General features: G+C 39.4%; 1 protein-coding gene across 4 annotated transcripts in view; it reads left to right on the top strand.

Annotated features, from left to right (window-relative positions):
• The window catches only part of LOC146002326 (uncharacterized), a 220,921-nt gene that overhangs the window by 170,633 nt on the left and 24,426 nt on the right, over positions 1-25,862 (top strand). The window contains exon 1 of one of the 4 annotated variants that reach the window (XM_083140048.1): positions 9,543-9,686. The exons of the other annotated variants lie outside the window; for them this stretch is intronic. Within the exon in view, the coding sequence (XP_082996174.1) occupies positions 9,632-9,686 (55 nt within the window). The 5' untranslated portion in view covers positions 9,543-9,631. Of the gene's footprint in view, positions 1-9,542; positions 9,687-25,862 lie in introns of those variants that run through there. 4 annotated transcript variants of the gene reach the window in all.

The following is a 25,862-nucleotide window of genomic DNA, read 5'->3' as shown; positions in this document are numbered from 1 at the left end:
TGTAAGAGAAGAATATATATTTCCCAGGAGTTACACATTCAAATAACATACTGAATTAAAGAACAGTAGGCTACACTATACATTACCAATAATACCTTAATATGATTAAGCTGAGAAGAGCATGAATTTTTTAACACTTTCTCAACAACAGCTAGTTTGAATATTTTACACTTTACATGCTCGGATTTTAAACCCTGCGCTAGATTGGCTTTTCGCTCTACGTCGGCTAGGGATGACCACGAAATACGGAGAACGAATATTCGGAATTCAAATTATCCGATATCCGTTGTCTGTATGGAAAGGATATGCGGAGAATTTGGATATACGGAGAACTCTAATATGCGGAGAGTTCGGATATCGGAATATACTGAGAATTCGGATATGCAGATAATCCAACGGATAAATGATGAAACTGTCCGGATAATGCACACATTCGGATATCCGGACAATTCAGACAACCTGAACATCCGAATAATTCGGATAATCCGAATATCGGATATACGGACAATTCGGATATCAGAATATCCCATATCCGGATAAAATTCTATCCAGATTTGTCCATTGTTGTCGACAATGGCACGCTTCCAGCCACGCTCTCGCACTTCCTTGCGTCGACAATAAACACTCGCTTCTTTTGTTAGAGCTGGAAGAAGATAAGATCGAGAGCTGCATTGGAATTGTGGTTTGAAGTTCTAAGAATGGAGCAGTTCTACCAACTTCGAAAAGAAGAGAGATCGAATGGAAAATATCTCTCATTTGAAATATGAGTCCCGCAATCATTTTTCTGGGCAGTGATGAATCAATTTATTAAAACCGAAACACGTGTGGAAACACTAGACGTGAATGAAGGTTCCAGATTCTGATCCTAGCCCGTGAGTTCGTTCGCGAGTTTTCTTAGACCTGTTTCATGTAATAATTATCCTTCCTCCGAGTTACGATTAGCCGCAAATGCCCGAAAAGCGACGCAACATAAGAACTAGTTGGATGTGCAGTTAGCATAACCGTGATATGCTCTACGGGTAGCCTAATGGTACGTTGCCTTATCCCCGGGTTCCTAGGTGATAGATTTCTAACGAATTGCTAATGAGGATAATTTATATCATAAGTAATTACCATTTGAATCCGAATTTATCATACTAAATTTCAACTTTGTGTCATATGTACAGGGTGTGTCAAAAGTAATAGCGCAAACTGACAGTTGAAAGTACACGATAATAGAAGCAAAAAAGTCTCAGTAAACATGGGTCTGCAAACGAGCCCTTTTCTAGATAATTGCGAATGTGTGGTTACAAGCCGCCACTAATTGCAAACACAGAGTGCTTTTTACTCCTTGCGTGCTCCGAGGTTTGCTCTTTGTTTACAAAACAGAACATTTCCGAGAGGTGGCGTTGTAATCAAACAGGATGGATACAATCAGTACAGAGAATTGTACATGCTTGTGACCAATTTCGAAATGAACCGGGGGTGTTCGAAAGAATTCGAAACTCAATGCGAAATCGCATACAGCAGTAGCGTACGCAGGATTTCATCAGGGGGGGGGGTTATTTCGAAAACTTTCTAATTCACATTACCATTGTTTTATTATACTTTAATTAATTAATTAGTTTAATTACTACTAATAATACTACTAATGCAGCTGCTGTTACTACTTGTATATCACTACTATTATTAAGTAGTAGAGATCTTCATAAATATATTTATGAAAGCAATAGAACATAATTACATTTTTTGTTTCTTTGTTACGAAATAGTTGTCTAGTCAACTGTTATTTGTATGATAGGTGAGTGTGAAGAAAATCCATAAAAACAAGCAAATATATTAAATTTATTGAAATAATTAAAATATGAAACTCATTCAAGGGTCCGCGGTGGTCTAGTCTGACAGGAGATCCGGGTTCGATTCCCGGAATTGGTTGGAATTTGTCCAGCCTTGTTTGCGCACCCAGCCTCATAGCAATAGGTACCTGAGAGCAAACCTAGAGGATAAAGGCTGCCGGAGCATGGTGCTGATCACATCCCATGCAAAATGGCCTAGATCGAGAATGTGTGGGCCCAGCACACCACTACATGTGCCTTCATGGCACGATGCTATATGCACGGGAAAATTTACAATACCTTTACCTATGGAACTCACCCAGGATGATGATGAGCCGCGAGAATACATGTTGCCAAATTCCACTGAGTCTATGTTTTCGTTCAAAAGTAAGTTTATAGACATTCCAACACATTTATCACTTCTAGGTGATTCACAAAGCACTTCTTCAACATTATTTAATGATGTGAATGTAGACTCAGCATCACTTGAGAGTTCACAAGGGGATGCAAAATCAGTACCGGGAAGAACGTTTGCAATAACGTCGGCACACTGCGACGAAGCAAGGAATTTTCACAATTCTCGCGAGAGATTGCGCGACTTTTTGCAAAAGAATTGCAAAATTGAACTTTGTGGCCGCTTAGATTGTGTTTGGAATGTTGTTTTTTCTCCATGCTGCATGGGAATAATAATTCTAATTATTATTATTAGTATTATTATTACTGTCGCAGATCTTTGACTGTGATAAATTAGCCATTTTTAATTTTTTCTACAACATTTTCCATAATATTTCAAAAGCTCAAGGGGGGGGTTTAAACCCGGTAACCCCCCCCTTGCGTACGCCACTGGCATACAGTATTGCATCCAGATGCAAGGACGACACTTTGAACACCTTTAACAGGTACGAGTGTACTGTAATTGTTCCTAACATTTGTTAAAGTAAGTAGAATTCAATAAAAGCAATGAGATCTCCAATGACTTTTCTTACTGTATTATTACCATTTTACCAACTAGGACGACGTTTACAAACAATGAAGTCATTGGCGACTTGTAACCACACATTCGCAATTATCTCGAAAACGGCTCGTTTGCAGACCCATGTTTACTGAGACTTTCTTGCTTCTATTATCGTGTACTTTCAACTGTGTCAGTTTGCGCTATTGCTTATGATACACCCTGTATATTTAGTTCTCTGAATAGCCTAGCCAATGTTGGTTTCTTAAAATTACCCTGAAATTTTTATATTTTTCATAAAATTTGTATTTTTCCCTTTCACTTGAAATTTATCCGAATTTCCCTTCGCGTGGCAACACTGATCTCCGAAGCCACGATTGCAGCAAATTCAGACTGCGTACACAGAGGCAATAGCAGCAGAGAAACCCATTAGCATAATCCTGGATTTGCTAAGCGGATGGCTCGTTGTGTAACTTTCGTTGTGTTCCTAACAGACTCCTCATTGAGCGATGTCCTCGTGCATCCACGTGCTCAAGGCAGTTTCCCGCCTTTCCCATCGCACCTTGTTTGCCTCCTCGGCCGTTAGGCAGAGCAAACAGCCATTGAAGGCGCTTTAACGTGTGAAGCGTGTGCCAGAAACCAGGGTGAGAATTAAAGATTGGGCGGACCTGAGAGTGTTGTAAATAGAAGGGAGTCAAAAGCAAACCTTCATTTGTTTTTCTTATCTAGTAGATTTCTGTGTGTAGGGTTGCACAAGTATGCTGCATTTTTGCACAGGTCTATAGCTGATCTACAACTTTGAGTTAGTGCCTGTATACGTTAAGAAGAATAAGTCTTTGGGGTCCACGTGCAGTCACTTACGAGCCATCGCGAAGGCCTTTCCACCCAACTGCCTGCGAACTGAAGCCATTGTCCAACTTTATCCTCATTAGTAAACTTGCTGGTGTGGTAAGCATGCACAGAGATATTGAATTCTCATTTGCAGAGAAATGTCTGTAAGTTTTAGGCTGACAGAGGGCAAGAAACCACTCCTCTTCACTGTATAGGAGGCGCCATCTTTAAAATACCAAAAAATGGCATTTTGAAGCTCACTTGATCAGTGTTGCAGCCTTGAGGTCGTTTTGTAAATAACAGTTGATACCTCATGTAAATTTGACCTGTACACAGTCTGCCCTACAATTTTATTTGGCTTTATGATTTTAATTTGACTGTTGTAATAAATATACTACATTGCCCATGTTTACAGAACTTTTTCTACCAAAGTGAGAGAGACTTGCTGGGCGACGGTGGGCTGTGGTTGTCTTGGTCCTCCCTCCACGCAAGTAGCGTGCATGTGCATGTAGAATTTTCTAACAACAAATTGTGCTTTCTCCTTGTACAATTTTTCACTTGAGGATCATACACACACTTGGACCGAATAAAGGTGACGAAGGTGTGTGAAGGTACGCATATTATGGCAACCTAGGGGCAGCATTACGTGGCAAACAAAGCACGCACGGGTTGAAAATTCGACGGAGCGTCTTTTCTCTTTGGTAGAGCTACAGTAGAGCATGAATCAAAGTCCACAGAATACTTAATATATCATTGAATTGTTGTTTTTAAGTCCACTTTATGCACAGTAAGGCTAAACAGGACTGGACCTACAGTTTAAAGTGGGATCCGAACCACTTGTGCCTCCACCGGATATCGAACCGGGGACCCCTTGATGACAAGGCAACGACACTTAATATTTGATATAATTATTGTTATTTAGCCATGGCCGTAGCTAGGCAGGGGCCATGGAGGCTGAGCCCCTCTGGCATTGTCGTCAGGCCCCCCTCTGAAGTTTGGTAAAACTACTTTAACAAATTTGTTTGCAGTTAAGAGTGCAGCAGATATTATTTTGCTCAAAAAGAACAGATATCTCATTCATTCATCTGATTTACGACCCGAAGCCAAAGTAGCGGGAAGTAATTAGAATATTCTCTCGTCTTCAGGTATAGTGGGAAGATGGGCTGTGTGCAAGATATTGAAAAAAAACCTATGTATTTGAACGATAATTCTAGATTTTCTGTATCCTATATTAACTTAATGAACACACCGTCCCCCCCACACACAAACATCATTTACCTTCAAGTAATAAAATTGACATTTTTTTTTTGAAAATGAAAACTTTGAAATTGGTTTATAAAGCTCCCCCGGATAATCCATGACCCCGCCGCCCCGGAGATCAATTCTGGCTACGGGCCTTTATTTAGCGTCGCTTTCTGCTTCTTTTGGCTAATCGCGAGATAAACTTTTATGACAAAACTGGAGCAATGTGGGACAAATGGCGTACAACATTTGAAGAAAAGTATGTTGTTCCAAAAATAATGAGAGTTTAGAAAAATGGAATACTGTTACCTATTGTTGTTTAACAATAAACCATTACTTGAATTATATTTCATAGGGTTTATTACTTTTTGAAAATAGTCAAGTTCCCGTGGACCATCTCACTGATCTTCTGGCATAAGAAAACTCAAATCGAGCTGTTGACAACTTCTGCAATAAATACATAAAAATATATCGTTTTAAAACACATAGGATGTAAGAAAAAATTATGAAAATAGTCATGGACAATGGACATTTCCACTTTGACATGAAAAACGTTTTAAATCCATTCATTTTACAGATAATGACACAAGCATGAGATGTGCAAAATATCTCGGCGATATTTGTTTCGGTTCTCGAGAAACACGCCTTCAAACACTGCTGAAATTCACCTACTACGTCACGGATTTGAAAACGTCCTCTCCACAGACAGGAGGTCCTCTGACGTCATCACTTAGAAATGCGTGCAGGCGGGGTTTCTGCTCGTCCCGTCAACTTAGCATGACCCGCGGAAGCGACAGCAAATTCACTTGTTACTGTGTAAAACAAGTATCTTACAACTTCCAGTGCAAAAATCTGTGCTCCATTTCTTGGAGATGAATTACGCCCTAGCAGTATAGTAGTATTTACTATAATACAGCCACTCGGTAGAGGGTTTCCCCATTAGGGTGACAAAGCAAACCTTGTAACAGCCAATGGCTGAACACGTGAACAGCCTTGTTCATTGCGAATACGTAGGTTAGTTCTGACTGGCAAGAACTTAATGTTATAGGAATGCCTTTTCTGGAATTACAATTATTTTCGTCATAATATTTTCTTCACAAATTTTAAGATAATACTTTTAGAACACACTGGTTTACACGCCAATTTCTGCAATATAAGAGGTGATACGGTATAAAAATGTACGAACGGGGAGTTTTTAAATTTCCTGCAGTAAATGGCAGTTTTCTTCAGTTAATATATATATATTGCAAATTTTTGTATTTAGCCTACTTTTACGTCGCTTTTCCGTTCACTTTGTTTAACCGCAACGATGAGAACGCATGGTTAATTTATTATGTATCATCTGTAACATCACATTTCTTCCCACTTTTGGCTAATCGCTACAATGAAGATGAATAACTACAAGCAGTATTCGAAGTCGGGGTGCAGGAGTACACCCCCCCCCACACACACACTACCACCAACTGCACAATCTAAGTATCACCCAACCTGCCATGATAAGAGACGAACTTTTTCTTCTGTTCCATCTCATTTCGAAAACATTCACTTGTCCCATCTCCTTTTATGAGACGAGACGGAACATGCCTCGTCTCGTAAGCAACACCAACATTAACAATAGAAGCATCCCCCTAGCTGTCCCCAAAGTCTCGAGCAAACATCCCCCCATGTAACAATTTCCAGTTCAATGAAATGTCACTCACAAGGAAACAGTCATGCCCAGGTCGAAAGTCAAACCTGGAACATGCGACTTCCTCAGATAAATCATGAATTTTGTGTATAATAATTACAACGCCAGTTCATTCCTGGTAATTCTGAATCTGCAGTTTGGTTTGCATATATAAAATATTAAGAAGGTTTTCTTTGTATTTATAATGATAAGCCTTTGCATACGTTGTTAATTCTATATTTTTCTAGACTTGAGACGAGAACGAGAATTGCCCTCCCAAACCAAGACGGATGTTTATAAATTGAGACGAGACTGTCAATGAGACATTTACAAATAAACACGAGACAGATATTTACAACTCTCAACGAGAACGAGACCAAGGCTGCCATGTCTCGTTTCGATAGGATCCTTAGAGGTGAAGTTGTGAACCAACCAATTAATGCGTTCGGGGTAACGAGATGAGGCGGCTTTTTTCGCAATACAAAATTCAAAATAATTATATCGTACCATTTCAGTATGGGATATTGTTATACACATGGGCGTATATATAGTTCACGGGGGGTGGGGGGGGTGGAGGGATGGATCAACTTTTGGTATAATTAGGGTTGCTTTATTTCGTAAGTGAAAATCCACGACACTGCTGGCCGGAAGCTCGTTGGGGAGCATGGGGGGAGGGGATGTTGGACCCGACAAAGTTGTGTGTTTGCAGTCACGAAGTATTGATACTTTTCTGTTCATCTTGTGTCACTACGTTCTTAAGAACCAAATTTCTTTAATATGATTCGAGGGGGTAAAAATAACTGATTTGACAGTCTCAATGCAGTTTCTTATTGCAAAAATTCCGAAACTATCAGGAAATTGCAGATATTGGTCTGCAGTCCCATCTGGTGTGTGGAATTATGAAATTTCCTTCCCATCCGTATCCCGTCCTATACGTCTCTAATTTAAGAGAATGAAATAAGTCCGAAGGAATTTTTTTATCAACAAGCGGATAGAACAAGGAAACTGGTAATTTTAGTGAACCAAAAAGAGAGGGGGTTTGGACCCGTTGAATCCCCCTTAAATACGCCCATGGTTATACACATTATTTCCTTGTAATAATTATACATAAACTAAGTATAGATATGTACTGTGGAACTAATGTAATATTCTCAGTGTATTTTCTCTTATCTGCACAAAAAATATTTGATCATAATTTGCGCAACAGAAATGGAACACAAACTGAAATTGCTTTATGGAAAAGAAAGTTAAATAGTCTTTATAAATAAAGTGAAGAAGGTGAAAATTCCTATTTTGCACTACATAGGTTACGGTAAATATAAGTTTAAAAAATATTTTTGAGTGTCTGGTCAGCAACCAATTTTATAAGCAATATTTTTCGCATTGCCTGAGAACACACACGCAGCTGAACCCTTTCATTTATCTTGCACGTGAGCAGCACGGATATTTCATAGAAGAATGATCACTACAAAGCATAGCTTTCCTTTCTCCTATCGCTCCTTCTTCCATTATTTAAATCGGTACAGATTTGTAAAACTGCTATACGTGTTCGCTCACCGTGGGCTACCCATCCGGAACTGGACGCTCGAAGCAGACGACAAACGAGCTCTTCCTAAGGAGTGACGTAGTAACATGGCGGCGGCGTGTTTTCAGCGCAACGCTAGCCTCGCAACTTTGGAAGTCTCGTTTCTGCCTTAAACTGGACGCAGAAAAACGCGAGAACTTGCAGGGGTCATTTACCAGGGTGTAGTTTTTAAAATTGTTGTAAAAAAAATTGAGTGGAAATGTCCATTTGCACGCTAATACTCATGGATCCCACATTGTTCATGTGCTGGCAACACTGCGAAGCAGGGAAAAGCGAAAGTAAAACACATCACGCAATCTACGCTATCGAGCTTTTGACTGGATGCACTAAAAGTCATTTTAATTTCAAATGATGTTTACGAACAGAATCCGTTTGAATGCATTGGTAATCGCTGAGAATCTACAAGCAAGCTATTCAAGTACTCTGTGACGGTTTCCGTGCAGTCAAGGGCACGCCCTCAAAATCATTTTCGGGGTGGATGCGGTGGTGAGGGGGGCGGGGAGGGTCATAATTTTCATAAACTGTTATTACTTGAGCAGTGGTAATTACTATGGATGGAAGATATCGGAAATTTGATATCACGATATATCGTCAAGAAAATATCGTCACAGACGATACGATATTCTTTCCGTATCGTGATATCGGCGATATATCGTCTCTACGATATATGTAGCCAAATATCGTGACGATATATGGCCGACGCGATATATATCGCCCAATATCGTGACGATATATCTTCTAGTTGATATCGTCTGGACGATATATCGCCCAATGCTGGTTATTACTGAACTGACATACACACATGCATTTCTGCATATGTAACAGTAAAAACACATTTCCAAGCAATTTTCCTCACTAAAGCACTTTTTAATTCAAAACCGTCTGATATTGCCCGATGTTCAAGATCCCGAAAATCTGAAACTGATATTCGGCCTGTGTATAGGACCGTTGGCAACCCACCATCGTGAGGAAATTGGGGAGCTACGAGTGAGTAGCGTAACCCGGTCACGGAAATCTCCTGTAACGGCTCAGGGTTCGACGTGCTGACCCCACGTCACCCTATTACTGGTTAAAGATCTCCACACCTCTGGTAGGATTGTGGGAGGGAGATTGGCCAAGGCCCTTAAGGGCTGGGTTATTTATTGAACGAAAATATTAAGATGGACCTGAAGGAAATTGATAATAATGGGAAGTCGGGTTTAGGATTGCCGGAACGTTAGTTAGAGTTACAATTTAAAGTCGGATACGACCACCGGAAAGAATCGAATCGTAAACCCTTGATTACAGCGTCCTTAAATGCCGGAACTTGAATATGGGGTAAGAAGCAGCGTCATATGCGTCACATGACAACGCATGGCACAAAAATTGACGGTTTGTGTCTCGACACCAAGGACAGCGTTACGGCATGAATGCCGCTTAGAGCTTGAGAAACAGCCATGCTACGACGTAGCTCATTAGTGCTCAAGTGTTTCACCGACTTTAAGTGCATAATTCTCCTTCTCCTTCTCTTCACGCTGGTCACTTACGTGTCGCGCTGGGACATGACGCTCATTTGCAGTGAGTCTGCAGCCAGCTCTTCACTACAGGGACGGCAGGGTGAGTACGCGTTAAGTTCACTGCCTGCTGACTACTTTTAGGGGTGTTGAAAAAATATCTTCCAGGCGATTTCAACTAGACGATATATCGTCACGATATTTTGACGATATATATCGTGTCTGCGATATATCGTCACGATATTTTGACGATATATATTGTGTCGGCGATATATTGTCACGATATTTGGCGATACATATCGTGTCGACGATATATTGTCACGATATTTTGACGATATATACAGGCCCGTAGCTAGGAATTCTTTCTAGGGGGGGGGGGCGAAATCAATCCTAGATTATAAGAATAGTTGAGAATGCGAGCGAAGCGATCAAGAAAATTTTACGAAATGTATTTTTACTTGTAGAAAATTTGAAATCGAGGGGGGGGGGTAATTGACCCTCAGTGCCCCTTGCAAGTACCCTTGGCCGTCTGTAAGAAAAATGCAAGGAACACGTAAAAACTAATTCCATCATTAGTATCCAATTGTCCTGCTATTCTCAGATTCTCCTAGTCTTGTTTTTTTTACTTCAATGTTTACTTCCCCTAGAATGGACTTCCGTCCAAGGTCGGGGGGGGGGATATGGCCCCTGCTCCCCTGTGGTTGCAGCACTGTGTCTCTTCATCAATTTCACGTCATCACTCATTGTTGCGATTAGCTAGAAGTGGCAGAAAAGCAACGATAAGTAACAAAAATCAAATATCCACTCCCTCTCTCTACCACATGAATCACTATTACCAAAAGGTAGACTTGGGAAACAAAAATTTAAGCAGTTCCAAGTTCATAGCAACACATGCTAGAAAAAGACATCGGAACACATTCGGCACCATTAATACAAGACTACTCAAAATGTCACAACTGTTTTGTCACACCGACGTATCAAACTCACCGTGCAATATTTGTTCAAATCGTGGGCGCGACACGCTCATCCCTTTAATAAAACATTTGCGACCCCAGCTCCCCCACTAAACGTTTTTTTCTTCGTGTTACAATATTGACCCGAAGCTTACCACAAAACCTTTACCCATCCGAACCCACTTATGTATCAACTGAATATTCCCACAGAACCCCAAGTAGAGATACAATATGAAGATCATGGTAGACATGAAAATTATAGAGAATTGAGGCCTCAACTTTTATTTATACTGACGGGTCGAAGTCTGCAGACGGTGTGGGATGCGCTTTTTACGTACCATCTCATAACATCACTGGACAATTTTCCCTCCCGTCCGATATGTCTATCTTCTCGGCGGAATGTTATGCTATCTATAAAGCACTACAATTCGCCCTCCAGTTACGACTCGATCATTCTTTAATTCTCACGGACGCATTGAGTGTACTTCAAGCGTTATCACGAACAGGTCGGGCAGCAAATAAGTTAACGGTATTTCCCTATCTTATTCTCCGAATCATGCTAGACCTTCAACAACAGGGTCTGTCAGCGACCTTTACATATATTCGCGCCCACAGTGACCTCAATAAGTATCAAGATCGCGTTCATGTAATTGCTAAACAAGCGAGAACGAAAATAAACTGTTACCCCTGCCGTACACTGACCTCCTCCCACGGGTCAAAATCAAAGTAGAACAACAATGGGACTATTGGTGCACCTAAGAACTCCACAATACCAATACATACTCGTATAAATGGCATGCACAAGTCGGCAACAAACGTACTTGGTTTCAACACATTAACCTACGGAAAATTGCGATATCATTTCCCAAGTTTGAATCTGGAAGGTAATTCCCCCCCCCCCCAATCCTGATACGACATTGTACGGAATCCCATACACCCTAATAAATCACAAAATCAATTTGTGCCTTTGTTATGTTGCTAGAGTAACACATGATATAATTTTAAAGATTAGTGAGAAATTCATAGGAAGGTGTTCTGTATTTTTCACGGGGGGAAAGGAGGCTCTCAGGGGGGGCAGCTGTCACCCTGTTCCCCCTCTAGCTACGGGCCTGGATATATATCGTGTCGGCAATATATATCCAAGGTGGCTACTCGCCGGGAATTCTGCGTGAATTCTGCTTCAATTTTTCACCGTAGATGTGAAAATTTGCAACTTTTATTACTCCAAATCCCATTGAATTTAAACATATTTATAAATGCCCTGAGGCAGTCCTTATTTTTATCGAAGAAGGAAAAGAAATCTGCGTGGAAAATAAAACAGAGTTCTCTCGATCCGTTTACTTTTTTAGTGCCGCTTGCACAACAATATGGCCGCGGTGGCTCAGTCGGTAACGCGTCTGACTACCATGCTCAAGGTCCCGGGTTCGATCCCCGGCCGGTTCAAATCCGGGAACTTTTCTAACGGTGGAAGCGGCCCCGGCGCCTACCCAGCGTCGAATAACATGGTTACCTGGGGGAAACCCTGGGGGGTAAAGGCGGTCAGGGGCGTGATGCTGATCACATCACCCCCACTCACGACCGGATCAAGAAAGTGTGGGGCGTTACCCCCACACCCCCTATACGCCTTCATGGCGTGGTGCTAAGCACAGGGGAACACTTTACTTTACTTTGCTTGCACAACAATCTATCTGAAAGACGGAAGATTATTGCAAGATAAGGTACCCTGAAGTTGAATTGGAAAATTTGAGTTTGAAAATCTTGTACAATTAACAATAAGCAATCTGTGACTTGTGTTTGAAGATATATTTTGAGTCTGAATGCGAAATAGCAAATTTAAACTATGCACCGTAAATTAAATATTTTAAATAAGTGTGCTGTTTAATTACATTGATCTAGACTTTTTGGACACATTGGAATCACACAAACCCTTTACATTGTTAATATATTTGTGTGTATCGGTGGTGAGGGTCGTAATACGTTGAGAGAAAACATCTGCGTGTAGCCTCGAATTTTTGGAAAGATTGCCTTGAAAACCTGGAATTATACTTGAATTTTATCATGGTCCTAGAGTGACCACCCTGATATCATGTTGGCGATATATCGTTACGAAATTTCATGATATATATCGTGGAGACGATATATCGCCGATATCACGATACGGAAAAAATATCATATCGTCTGTGACGATATTTTCTTGACGATATATCGCGATATCAAAATTCCTAGTTGGTAGCCGCACGAGATAACCTAACCTAACTCGGTCTCGAATATCAGTGTGAATTTTCAGAGAAAGTTTTGTTTGGGGGGTTATGACAATTTGTATGTATGTTAGCAGCAGGGTTCTTAAAGGTCCAGAAATTTTAAATAAATTCAATTCCGCTCCAGGAGACGAAATCAGAAAGCGTAAATGGACCTGGACCGTAAATAATTTTTTATCTGTAAATTATTTCAATTCGGTCCAGGAACCTTTTTACTTGATCAATTTAAGTGCGGTCCAGGAAACTTTTTTCAATGAAACAATACGGAACCTGTAGGGAATTTAAATTGTGCGAAAGAAAAGGTTCCGGTCCAGGAGCGTATATTCTAGGCTAGCTAGGCTATCTGCGAAGCCTGAAGTCTAGAGAATAAAATACAGGAGAAAAATCGATCAGAAATTGTAAATAATACTATTCATATCAGTGAGATGGTGATGGTGATTTCTGATGAGTTGGCAACCCGATTTCTGATGAGTTGGCAACCCGATTTCTGATGAGTTGGCAACCTGATTTCTGATGAGTTGGCAACCCGATTTCCTGTGAGTTGGCAACCCGATTTCTTCTGAGTTGGCAACCCGATTTCTATTCATAGCCTAGGACCTTGTGACATAGTGAGCTAGCCCAGACCTTTGAGTCAGTATACGCCACTGTTCCGGTCCTACATCGGAACCCAATAAAACTCATTAGAATTTATGGGTTCGTGGACCTTTAACAAGCCTGGTTACCAGTCAGTAAACTAAAGTATTGCCTTGGGCTTCTAAGCACCTTAGGACATTGGTTCTAACCTAGGCCATTAAATCTTATGATAACATTTATGTTAATTAAGAACACCCAGCATATTTTCATGAAAGGAAACCCAAACTCGTGCAGAAAAAGAGCTATTGAACTTGTAAGACCGAAACCGTGACCATTTCAAACTTAACGTCCGCCTAACCCACCTACCCCCGTTTTTTACTCTTTTCTCAATTTTTACATTTATCGGTTTTTCTCACTTTTTAGTTTTTCTCATTAGGACATACACAATATCCATGTCTTATCCGGTATTCGAACCCGGAACCCCTAACGTCTCAGCGCGCTGTGCTAACCACTCCGCCACGGATGTCGACGACGTCTGAGCTACCGCGGCTGTAAATATTTGATTACTGAACCATTAATAGTCACGAATGATTTTTCACTTGTGTTTGTTAATTGTTTTACAATTCCCTTCTCCTGGCCACCTGACTTCCTGGACAGCTACTACATCTAATTTATACTTAACTATCTCATTAACTGTACACTGAAATGCCCCAGGCCGGTAAAGGCTCAGAACATTCCAGGTGCCTAATTCAAAGTAGTCCCCGCCCGGAGATCCGATTTGTATTCATGTCCAGATATTATTAGAACAATTAAATCAAGAAGACTTATGTGGGCAGGCCATGTGGTACGAACGGGAGAGGAAAGAGGAGTTTACAGGATTCTTGTTGGCAAACCTGATGGTAAGAGACCTGTAAGAAGGCCAAGACGAAGATGGAGGGATAACGTTGAGATGGACCTAAAGGAAATCGGTAGGGATGGAAAAGAGTATGTAGATCTTGCTTAAGTTAGGACAGATGGAAGGCTCTGTGTTGCTGCAGCCATGAACCTTCGGGTTTAAGAAGGCTAAAGAGTTAGTTAGTTAGTTGTTAATTGTTACATATTTCAGCACTGGCGGCGATTAGGGGGCGGTTGCCCCCCACTTTTCGCCACTTTTGCCACTTTTGCCCCTGCACTATGCTAATCCTTATCTACAAAAGGAAATATACTATCTTTGCCCCCCCCTACTTTTGGCACCATGCCCCCCGATTTTGGAACCCAATCGCCGCCACTGTTTCAGGAATGGTATACTATGTGCTTTAAATTACATTCCTTTGGGAGGATAAAAACATTCCTGACAGGAATAAAAATAATATTTTTTTTCCGGAAATAAAATTTTTGTAGGGGGAAACCCCCGTTAATTCGCACACTGATTTTGCTTATTTCATTTCCGACTTGCTAAAGTCTTTTCCGGGGTGGTCCACAACCATGGACCCCTTGCCTAAATAACCCCTTGATGTACAGTCACGGACACTCCTGGGTTGTGACGATCACATTGAAAGTTAATGGAATTATTACAACCCAGAAGTGTCCGTGACTGTACTGTGACTGTCTTGGGTCCTTGCCCCCCCCCCCCCCCGGTTTTTGAAACCCAATCGCTGCCACTGAAAAACAAAATTGAGGACAAAATTTGCTCATTGCATTGATTCTATTAAGACTAAAAAATATTGTGTTCACAGAACATCATTATTTGAAATTTATTATTGTGACTGTTTCTAGGAATTTGCAATTCTCAACAATAGCAAAATAAGAGAATTCGAATTGTAGTTCAATATTAGCATACCGTTGCTCGTTCTTTTGACATATATATACATTTTTTTTAGCATACGATGGAAGTTTGGACCGTACGTCCGTATCGACATACCCTGTCTCGGGAAACAAGGCCTCGCATAACAGTAGAGAAGTTGAGAAGGCGAGTGGGCGGAGCAAGCATTGCGCTGCTGGAAACGGCTGGTAGCTGCATCCGCGTTTTCCCCTCCAAAGAATAAATGGTTCCGCAGTTTTCAGAATTCGAAAAATTATAGTTTTAGGTGAGGTCACACGATATAAACTTCGTGAGTATAAACAGCACTCCACCAAGTGTCAAAAAGTGCATAGAATTACACGGGGGGGGCAATTAGTTCTCAAGGTCAGTCCCTAGTTGGGCTGGTGGAGAAAAAATGAACAAATTGTATTATAAATATCGAGAATGAGACGTGCTTCACAAGCCGAGACGAGTCTATGCAAAATCTCGTTCATCTCGCATATTTGTCTCTCACGATAACAATTCCCACAGACAGGCACGACGTATCTAGGAATATATTTGGGGGGGGGGGAGCCGAACCAAGTGTCCCAGAAATAATAATAATGTTCAAATTAAAACATTTAAATTATAAATAAAAATGTAATTTTATTAATATTGCATTTTTAGTAGTTGTATTGATACTACTATAAACCCGAGAAAGTATGAACCCCCTCTCATGCAGATTTGCTATACTTAAAACTAGCTCAACATGCCCATATGAGCTTTTTGCTCAAGTGTGGAACCCCGCCTAATTTAAGATTTTTGTAAAAAATGCCCTCGGGAATTTCTCAGAAAGTATGACCCCCTCAGATTGATGAGGCTACACTTATAAAAGGTACTTCTGTGAGATTGTTGTCCATAAATTTGTTAAAAATAAGCCCCTCTTGTGGCCACACTTAAAACTAGGCCAAGACACACATACACACATACACACACATACACACACACACACACACACACATATTTATTTCTGGTTTAAGTTCAATTGGATACCAGCTTCAATTTGTTTATCTAATATTAAGATAATGTAATTCTTCTAGAATTGCTCCGTGACTCTCTCATTTCTTACATCATAAACATATGATTTTTCTCCTATGAGAATAACACTACAAATGGTATCATCGGGTAATGCCTCGTGAAATTCACAGATAATTTTAATGTTTGTTCTGTCATTAACCACAACTTGTTTCCTTTTTGAAGCATTGATGACAAACATGGGTCTCCGTGCTTTGAATTCATCTGGTGTGTAATACATGTCAGTACTGCCAGTAGTGACACGCTTGAAGGAAGAAAATGCCTCATATAATTTGAGAAAATCATCCTTGGAAATGTCTAAATTGTAATTTTCTCTAGGAAAAACCTCATTTCTGCCATTTTTAAGATATATGTTCTTGATGTTGCAGTTATCAAATCTACTCGAATTTTTTTCCTGGTTATTGTGTCTTCCAGTCTGAAACAGTACCACCACAAAATCCGGCATGTCATATTGTATACTGGAGAATGAATTTGTAGCATCAAATTCATAATATGTGCCAGATGCGGGCTTCTGTACACATTGATATGTATAAAATTGCAGAGGAACCTGTGGATTTTTTACTATATCTGCTTTGTATTTAAGAGCATAACTGGCTTCATATTCAACAACTGGGATTCTTAGCTCCATAGTCTGAATAATGCATTTGCCTTCATCAGGTAGGGTATTAGGCATAGCTTCCCCTGTAGGGTTTAATGTGCTGTACCTCATCAAAGCATTGTTATCATTTGCAGCTCTTCTAAATGTAATTCTTAAACCGCCCTTCCACATAATATCTTTGTAATCCGAGAAGAATCCTGGCAACAGGCGCATCGGGAACAGCACTGTGTGGTTCTTAGATAATATCTTATCACCAGCCTCAAATCCACCTATTTGGTAGTATGAAGCCTCGGTTTTGGATAATTTTAGTGTGGCCAAAGCTGTGGAGGTAATGCCGGGATAATCTATTCTGTTTATAACAACACCATGCTTTCTGATCTCAATTTCAGAGAACAGATGCGGCACAAAATTATCTACCAATCTTATGTTTGAATTTGCAGGGTAATCTGTTCCATCGAGCTTTACAACATCAAATTTGATGTATAGATCTGCTCCGTGGGGGTGTATAAAGCCATCCCCTACATCAAGATCAACCTCAATCTCTGTGTTGGGTTGATTTAAATTTGCAAATGTCCTCCTGTTTGGAGGGAATGATTGTAGCTCATAACTCTCAATATTTTCCATTGTATGTATTTTTATTTAAATGTTAATCTCTATGATAGCAGTTGTTGTGGCTCCAGCAAAATCAACTAATTCTTCTTTTTCATTAGTGACCATCAACTCAATGTTATCTATTCTGTTATGACACACAGGAAAATATAATGTTGGGGATGGAGTGTAGATGATTGGCTCCATAAATTCAGAATTAGGTTTGAATGTTGCAATGATGCCAGTTTGTTTGTGAGTGCCTATGCCATTTGATTTGGTGATCATACCCTCAGCCACATTACAGTGAATATTCAGTGTCTCTATGGCTAAGAATTTGGGTATATTCATAGCAGTGTGTTTGATGGCCGCTTCAAGTTTTGTGTTGTTCTCAAAGCCTAACAGCTCTCCTATAGTACCCAGATCCACTGTTTCTGTAGCAGATACAATCTCTACTCTGTGAGTGACAGAATTTTGACTTAACACTACACCTCTGGGTAATTGAGCATTTAGAGTGGATAGATTATATTGCCCTGGAGTGATGACAATTTTTTGATCCCCTATTGCAATTGTGTTGTTGTGGTGCGTAATATTAGGGATCAAGTACATGCCGTAAAATGCTCTGAGAGCTATTGTTTTGGGATACACAATGTCATCATGTAATTTGAGTTTCAATATTGAATTTTGGCTGGTGAGATGGAATACCCCCATGATGTTTCAGATACCACAAGGCTTTTTGAAAATTTTCAATTGATGGTTTATTTATTTGAGACATATATCTAAGAACAGATAAACACAAATGTCCGCAATTAACATCTTTGAAGTTTTGAAGACGGGCATTATTGTAATAAAGATTAGCTGATTTTAGATATTTTACTAAATTTTCAGGTGGAACACCTCCAAATGAATCAAACACAAATGCCTCATTGTTTAAATATTTAAGATAACAAATCCAGTGAGTGCCCTGATTTTTGAACTGATCCAAATTAACAATGCCACACTCTTTGTTGAGTGGTTGTTCTGGTAAAGAATCAGACATGTACACACCTCTAAAATTTTTGATGCCCAGTGGCTTGATTAAAGCTTCAATATCTTGGTTTGTAAGCGGCTCTTGTTTTTTTTAAACTTACTCATGGCTCTCTTAACACCTTTGCCTTTTTTCTCCATGGCCAGGTTATGGCGCCTCTGCTCATCTAATTCTGCCCTATTTTTCTTGGCATCTATTACTGTTTTTGCTATGGCGGCTGATCCCCCAGCCAAGCTCCCAACAGCCCCGAGAGCAGCTAAGATGGCCGGGATAGTAAATATGAAACCCCCCACATGTGATTTTTTTCTAGATTGCTGTAATTTTTTTAATTGGGGGGTACTAAGCAACAATTTCATACCATGTCCCTTTGCAAGACAAGAGCTTTTTTTCTTGCGCTGCTTTTTGGTCAAGAGACTGTCAATAGTTTTAAGAGATTTGAGACCTGCATAAGGTATTTGATACATAACACCCTTGGCCTTCATTCTAGGTTTATTATATATATATTCACAACCCCCACCCCAGTTTTTGTTTGGTGCTCATAGCTATGGTGGTTCCCAATGCTGCTATTCTCTCACTCAAAGAAGCATCTTTGCTTACAAATCTACCAAATGCAGCCTCTTCTAATTTCTTGTCTGCAACATGTCTCTTGTCAAGATCAGAATGTGTGTTGTATGCTATGTCATGGTCTCTACAAGCAGCATCTAGGGGATTTACACCAGGATCACCTCTGTTTAATCTATGATCCAATTTTGTGCCTGGACCACAATACTGATAGCCTGGAATATGTAGTTCAAATGGCAGCTTGTTTATAATGTCATTAACCAACCCCCGACCCTCAGAAACATTCCAAAATTTAGGTGGTAGAGTATTAATAATTTTTATGAGATATCCAATCCCCTTAGGGTCATTCACTATAAAATTAGACAATTTTGTGCTTATCATGTCCATAATTCCAACCTTTTCATTGTAAAAATTGTGGTTCCCAGCATTTTCCTCCCCAGCTATCACTAATAACCTATCTACAAGTTTCCTGACATCATCAACCCACACAAATTCTTTGGGCAGGGTGTTGTATTGTTTGATTCCACTACCTGTCTTGATCTGTGACCATATGGGCTTGATTAAATTATTGTATTTTGCCCCACTGCTAGACTTGACTCTTTTTTGTGTGGGATCATTGTTCTGGTATAGAGCATCTGATTTTATTAATATTTCTTTGTAATGCTCATAATCTTGATCTGTATAGCTGCCAGGCCTTTTCCTAGTCATCAGTTCCCACAATCCAGGTGTTCCGGGGTACTTAACAAAAGCACCTTTTTCTCCGAGACGAGATTCTGAATAAACAATTATATCATCCCCCATAAATGTTACTCTGAAATTGCCAATTCTATGAATGATGCTCCCATCAAGCTCTGTGTCAGCATATAAGCCAAAGACCTCATCTTTGTTGTCTTTAGGTGTAGTTAAATATTTTTGAGCAAGAAGACCCAATTCAATAGGATCCTGAGTAGCTTCAATTCTTCGAGGAGCAACAGGACTAGGTGTATGAATACTGGAAAGTGGGGTGAATGGATAATCTAATATGTTCCTTGCAGCTACAGGTACAAGCTCCGTGATCAAATCTTGATTTTGCTCTGTAACAGTTTTGATATTTTTACCTAAATTATTAATAGCATCAATTACAGGCTGTTCTGTTTGCTTGTGTTTTTCATAAATTCCTCGGTTCTCTGATTTCCATCCCTTAAATCTTTTTACAAGATAATCTCTTAACTTAAGATCATCAATGATTGGCCTTTTCATGGTTATTTATATACGTCTCAACGTCTAGAAAATCGTTGATTTTATTTCTGTATTTGCCACTACTGGGTGTTCTTGTCATATCAATTGTGACAAACCCATAACTGTCCTGGTTCCAGCACCTGCTGCAAAACTTGGAAAAATCATTGTAGCTCAAGTCCCCACCTACATATTCATCATGTATGTGTTTGAGGTTGGTATGATCTTGATGAAACACACATATAAAATTGCTGTTGTCTCGGATCAGCTGCTTCGGTATTTTAGAAAAAGTCTGTGCCAGGTAGAAGCAATCAATGTTTTTGTGCCGCCCCTGTGTAAAGAAATTTCTAACCTTGTTTTGATTATCCAGTATAATATCATCAAACACAACAACAGAATTATCGAGACATTCATCAAGTGGCTTAACATCTGGTTCAAAAGTGGCAATATCCAATCCATCATATAGCTTCATCAGCTGCTGATATTTTAATTGTTCCAAGCTCTTAGAAAAGACATACAAGTGCCTGTTTTTCCAGTCTAGCCAGTTGGGTGCCAATTCAACCATGAGTGTAGTTTTACCACAAGCAGATGGCCCAACAATAAGACACCTAATATTTTCAGGCAGCAACTTGCCATTTCTCTTATTCTGCTGTTCAGGTTCTGGCAGCCTTTTTATAACATCCCAGGTGCTCATATTATCACTTTGTCTGCATCGATCCAGCTGTTTTCCGGATGACCCAGCCATTTGACAAATAACTTGTTGCCTTTTCTGCGGATGATTTTTTCTATGAGATATGTGTCAGGCTGTTTAGTTTTGCTGAGTTCTTGTTCATAGAACCTGCCTTTGAGAATTTCTCCTCGGTGATCTTTTATTATATATGTGTTAAGGGTCCCGGGTTTAACTTGAACCACTGTAAATAATTCTGTGCTCCAGTTTCTTGTAAAGCCTCTTTTGAATAAGTGCTTATATTTGCTGATTCTTACTTGATCACCCACCCTGTATTTGGCCTTTCTTGTTGTTGGCTGGTATCTAGGATAATAAACAGTCCTGATCAATTTTTGCTCATCAGATGAAGTTACTTCAGAGGGTTTCATGTTGATTGTGGAATGGACAGAATTGTTATATTTATGTAGAAGTTCTGGAAGAATATTAATCCATTTATAATTACCTTGGAGGGTAAATTGTTTATACATAAGATTTTTTAAGGTTCTGTTGAATCTCTCTACAATTGAGGCTTTGAGATCACTGTAACTCGAGTAATGTTTTATTGCCTGGCTTTTAATAAATTGTTGAAACACTGAATTATAAAATTCTTTGCCATTATCTGTTTGCAAATAGCGCGGTGATCTTCCACTCTGATTGATGATTGTCCTGAAGGCTTCTGTAACACATTTTCCAGTCTTGGATTTGAGTGGCACAGCCCAGGCAAATTTTGAAAATGTGTCTATTACAGTGAGTAGATACTTGTAGCCCTTGTTGATTTTGTCTAAGTTTTTCAACTGTCCACTTGACAACTCAATCAAGTCGCTCTGCCATAAATCATCTATGCCCTTTGTGACTACTGGGAGTCTCTTAAAATGATGTCTGGCTTGTCTGTGTAATTCATCAACGATAATTTGTCTAGACATGGTATGAAAACAAGAATATTGCAACTATGGGGTGTTCAGCAGCTGATACTACAGGATTTTCTAAATATAATTTGTCCCCTATTTGTATTTTAAATTCCAGAGAGCCATCATCTTCAGTATAGGCTGTTTCTAATGTATTGGGGTCTGTAAAATCCTCTAATTCTACACTGGTGATTTTCACTTTGTTCTCAGCATTTGTTATTGATAAGGTAGGGTAGTGGTGTGCCTGTGGCTGATGCCAATATTTGATCTTGATTGGTCTCAATGTGCCCCCAACAAAAAACTGGTAATAAAATTGTGCAGGGGACAGCATATATATTTTGCCACCTGGTGTAATTGGTGAATCATATTCTTTGTTGGGGATGCTGTACAATTCAAGAATTACTGTATGTTTTGGATTCTCGATTATGCCTGTTATTTCCTTTTCTGCTGTAAGCAATCTGCTTGTTACAGATTCAAGGTGCTCATTGATGGTTCTAACAACATCATCATGGCCTGGCTTGATCTTTATGTCCACAACAAGTTTCTTGTATTGTTGCACAATCTCTTGAAGCTGGGTGGCAAAAACAGACAGAGCATTTGCTTGATTGGATTCCATGGTCCCTAGCTGTTGGTTGATATTAGCTACAATTTGTTGCAAATTTTCAACAACTGCCAATTTTGAATTTTGAGTAGTAAGATCATGGACCTGTCTTCTGATATCCTCAAACAGGGCATGCAGTTCATTAATATGTTGATTGGTTGGAAGAGTTGCCACTGTCTGAGTGAGATGTTTGATCTCTGTCTGGATATTCTTGATATCTTCTGATTTCAATATCCTATTCACTGCCCTCTTAATATTTTTAAGTTCCTGTGATGTGGGAAGATTTGATACTGTATTTTGCAAATATTCAAGTGCCAATTTCACATTGTTTAATTCAGATGCATCAGCCACATTTTGCATAGCATTTTGGAGCAGGGCTATATCTGCCTGAGAGGGTGTTGATTGTTGTAAAATTTCAAGCTTTGTTTGGATATCATCGATCAAGTGATGAAAATGAGATAGTTCAGATTCAGTGTTGAGGTTTTCAAGCTTTGTGATTTGGTGCTGGACACTGACAAGTGTATCTACAATCCCAGGCAGGCGAGATTCTTGTACATTTGCCAAATCACTTTGCACTGCTGCTATTGTACCTTCAAGATGGGTTATGGTACTTTGAATTTTTCCAAAATCTTCATATGTTTCGAGTTGCAGCTTAATGTTTGCAACACTCCGAGTTATTGCATTCAAAGCATCAGAAGATGGCAAATTGTTCATAAAATTTTCAAGTGTCTCAATTTTTTCTTTAACCTCGGCTATGGCATTGTTCAAGGGGTCCAGATTAGGTATCTGGAGTGATTGAATCTGTTCCTTTAGAGTGGAAATCACTAGATCAAAATCTTCTTGTGATTTTATGCTTTTGACAATTGTTTGGAGCTGTGTCTGGACATTATTAATCTGCTCCTCCAATTGCTGTTTCAATTGCTCAGAGTTGTTAGCCTGGGTCTTAAATTTGGCTTGAAGAGCTGCTACAGCTTCTTCTAAACTTTGAAAATTATCTAATGTTGCCAGATCAGTATATTTCTGAAGCAACAGTTTGAGTTCGGAATCAATTTTAAGAAGAGGGTCCATGCATTGTGATTGCAAATTTGTAATTTCTAATTGAAGACTGGCATTGAGTGTGGTTTGCAAAGCTTGTAAATCACTTCTTAATTTCTTGACTCTGACATCAAGCATCAGAATCTCATCACTGTGATCTTCATGTCTTGTATGGCCAAATATATCATTAGGCATTTTGTTTTAGTGGTTATTTATTATAGAGTATCTGATTCTTAATTCTATAAAAAAGGGTATAAGCTTGTCATAAGATCCAGGGACCTCAATATATAAGCAGTCACCAGCAGAAACAGTATAAACAGTGCCAGAAACCATGTTTGAGTGCTTAATTCTGTAAATATTTCTCCCTACTGAAATCTTGACATCACCCTCAGGGGTTGTAATAAATTGCAATTGCCCACCTACAGGTAATTGGTAATGATTTAAATTATTGTTAAATATGTACAATGTTTTACCTGTTTCTTCATCATTATCTGTAAATATGCTGTTCAGATGAATAATTAACAAGCCACTCAGTTTAGATATCATATCAGAAGAGGGTTGTGGTGTTGGCAGCTCCATAATAGCTTGTTTCTTGAACCCAAATAAGTTCATAGGCATGTTTATTTATTTCAAATCATGCTCTGTGTTTGGGCATTGATTCCCATTTTTCAAATCACAATGCCCCCAAGGTAAAGTATGTATGTCACATGATAAAATACATCTCTTATCATCATGTGGGTCCAGGGCCACTTTTCTTACAATATTGCTAGTCAATAAGTGATCCTCACTCTGAATTCTATTTTCTGATGTTCTGATTGAATTCTGGGACTTGATGCAATTTTTATAATCTTCAAATTCAAGATCTTTTTCCACAGTAACTCTGCCAACGCCCTTGGCCTTTTTGACAACAGCACTACATGTTTTAAAACTGTACACCTTGGCACTTAACCCAGCAAATTCCACAATAACATCACCAAGTGTCTCATCTTTTAACTTGCCAGGCACCTTTTTGTTGTGGGGTTGAACTAATGTATGTTCACTGGTATCAAAGTATTGAAACAATTCAGGCTGTGACATATCTTGATAAACATCTTCTGTTTGAATATCAAGAATAAAACTATCCGTGTCCATGTACAATAATTTTACACGATCACCATAAAAAGGTTTCAGCACATCATAATACAATATTAACATATGTAATTTGGACAATTCCAATATCACAGCCCCTACATAAATAGGTTTATCAAATTTGATCTTTGTTTTCATCATGTTGAAAAGTGCCATGTGCTCATCATAAATTCTTCTGTAATTGAAGTTGGGCTTTGCAACCAATTTTTTGCTCCGGCTGGGGTCAGTAATTATTTTAACATCGGTATGTTTCCTGACATTTTCAATTGTTTTGCCATACACTGAATTCACCATCAATTTAAACAAGCCCTTATCAAATTGGCTCTTTGCAGATGTTCGAAGCTCTGTATTTGTATCAATATATGGTTTCAACCATTCTGAGTGCCTGAACCTCAAGACTTTGCCAACTTTAGTTACTTGAACACCATGTTTCATCAGGAACTGGAGGTTTTTGTAATATATGACATATCCTTGTTTCGGCTCCAGAGTCATCATGAGCTTCTTCTGTTTAGAGCCAGGTGAGCACTTAACCTCGGGAATTGGGGACAGATCAGAAAATTTATTGTGCAAATAATCAGGAATTGTCAGATCAACCTCTATGAATAGGCCATATTCACTGTCATCAAAGTCCTTAAGATCTTCAATATTGAAATTTTCAACCCATTCAAGCTCTGCATATGGCAGTTTTTGCATCATGGCGTGACCATAGAGGTTGTTTGCATCTACATACGTTATATAATTTGATGGCCGTGCTGGATCATAATCAGGCATATACTTGTTATTTGCTCTGGCATATCTCTGGGAACATTGCACCATCCCTCCTCTTATACATTTCTCCATAAACAGATACTTATCTTGATCGTGGATCAGATCCAAATGCTTTTTGGTGTTGAAAAACATTGCGGCCCATGCTAGGCCCGGGGCACTGAAAAAATATATTGGATCCAGTTTATAATTTTGCATGGAAGATTTTCTGAATGCTTGCAATATATCAGCTAAGAGGGTTACATCAAGTTTTAAATATGCCATGTGATAATCACCAAATGTCTTGCATTTTAAATTGTTCCACATCAACTGAGCATGGTGATAATCATCATCAGTGATTCCAGATCCTCTGATTTTGCTGTAAAATGCTTGTTGTGGTGGCAGGGAACACTCATCAAATTTAGAAAAATCTGTAACATAGTCATATGGATATACACCCTTCCGCCTAATTAATTTCAGGTCCTGATTTGGAAACAATGCACGTGTGATTTTGAATTGTTCATCAGATAATTGAG

The sequence above is a fragment of the Lepisma saccharinum genome, chromosome 18 (assembly GCF_977018435.1).
Source record: "Lepisma saccharinum chromosome 18, izLepSacc3.1, whole genome shotgun sequence".
NCBI classification, from domain to species: domain Eukaryota; kingdom Metazoa; phylum Arthropoda; class Insecta; order Zygentoma; family Lepismatidae; genus Lepisma; species Lepisma saccharinum.
Note: the sequence above shows the minus strand (reverse complement) of the source record. Positions and strands in the feature narration are given on the sequence as shown.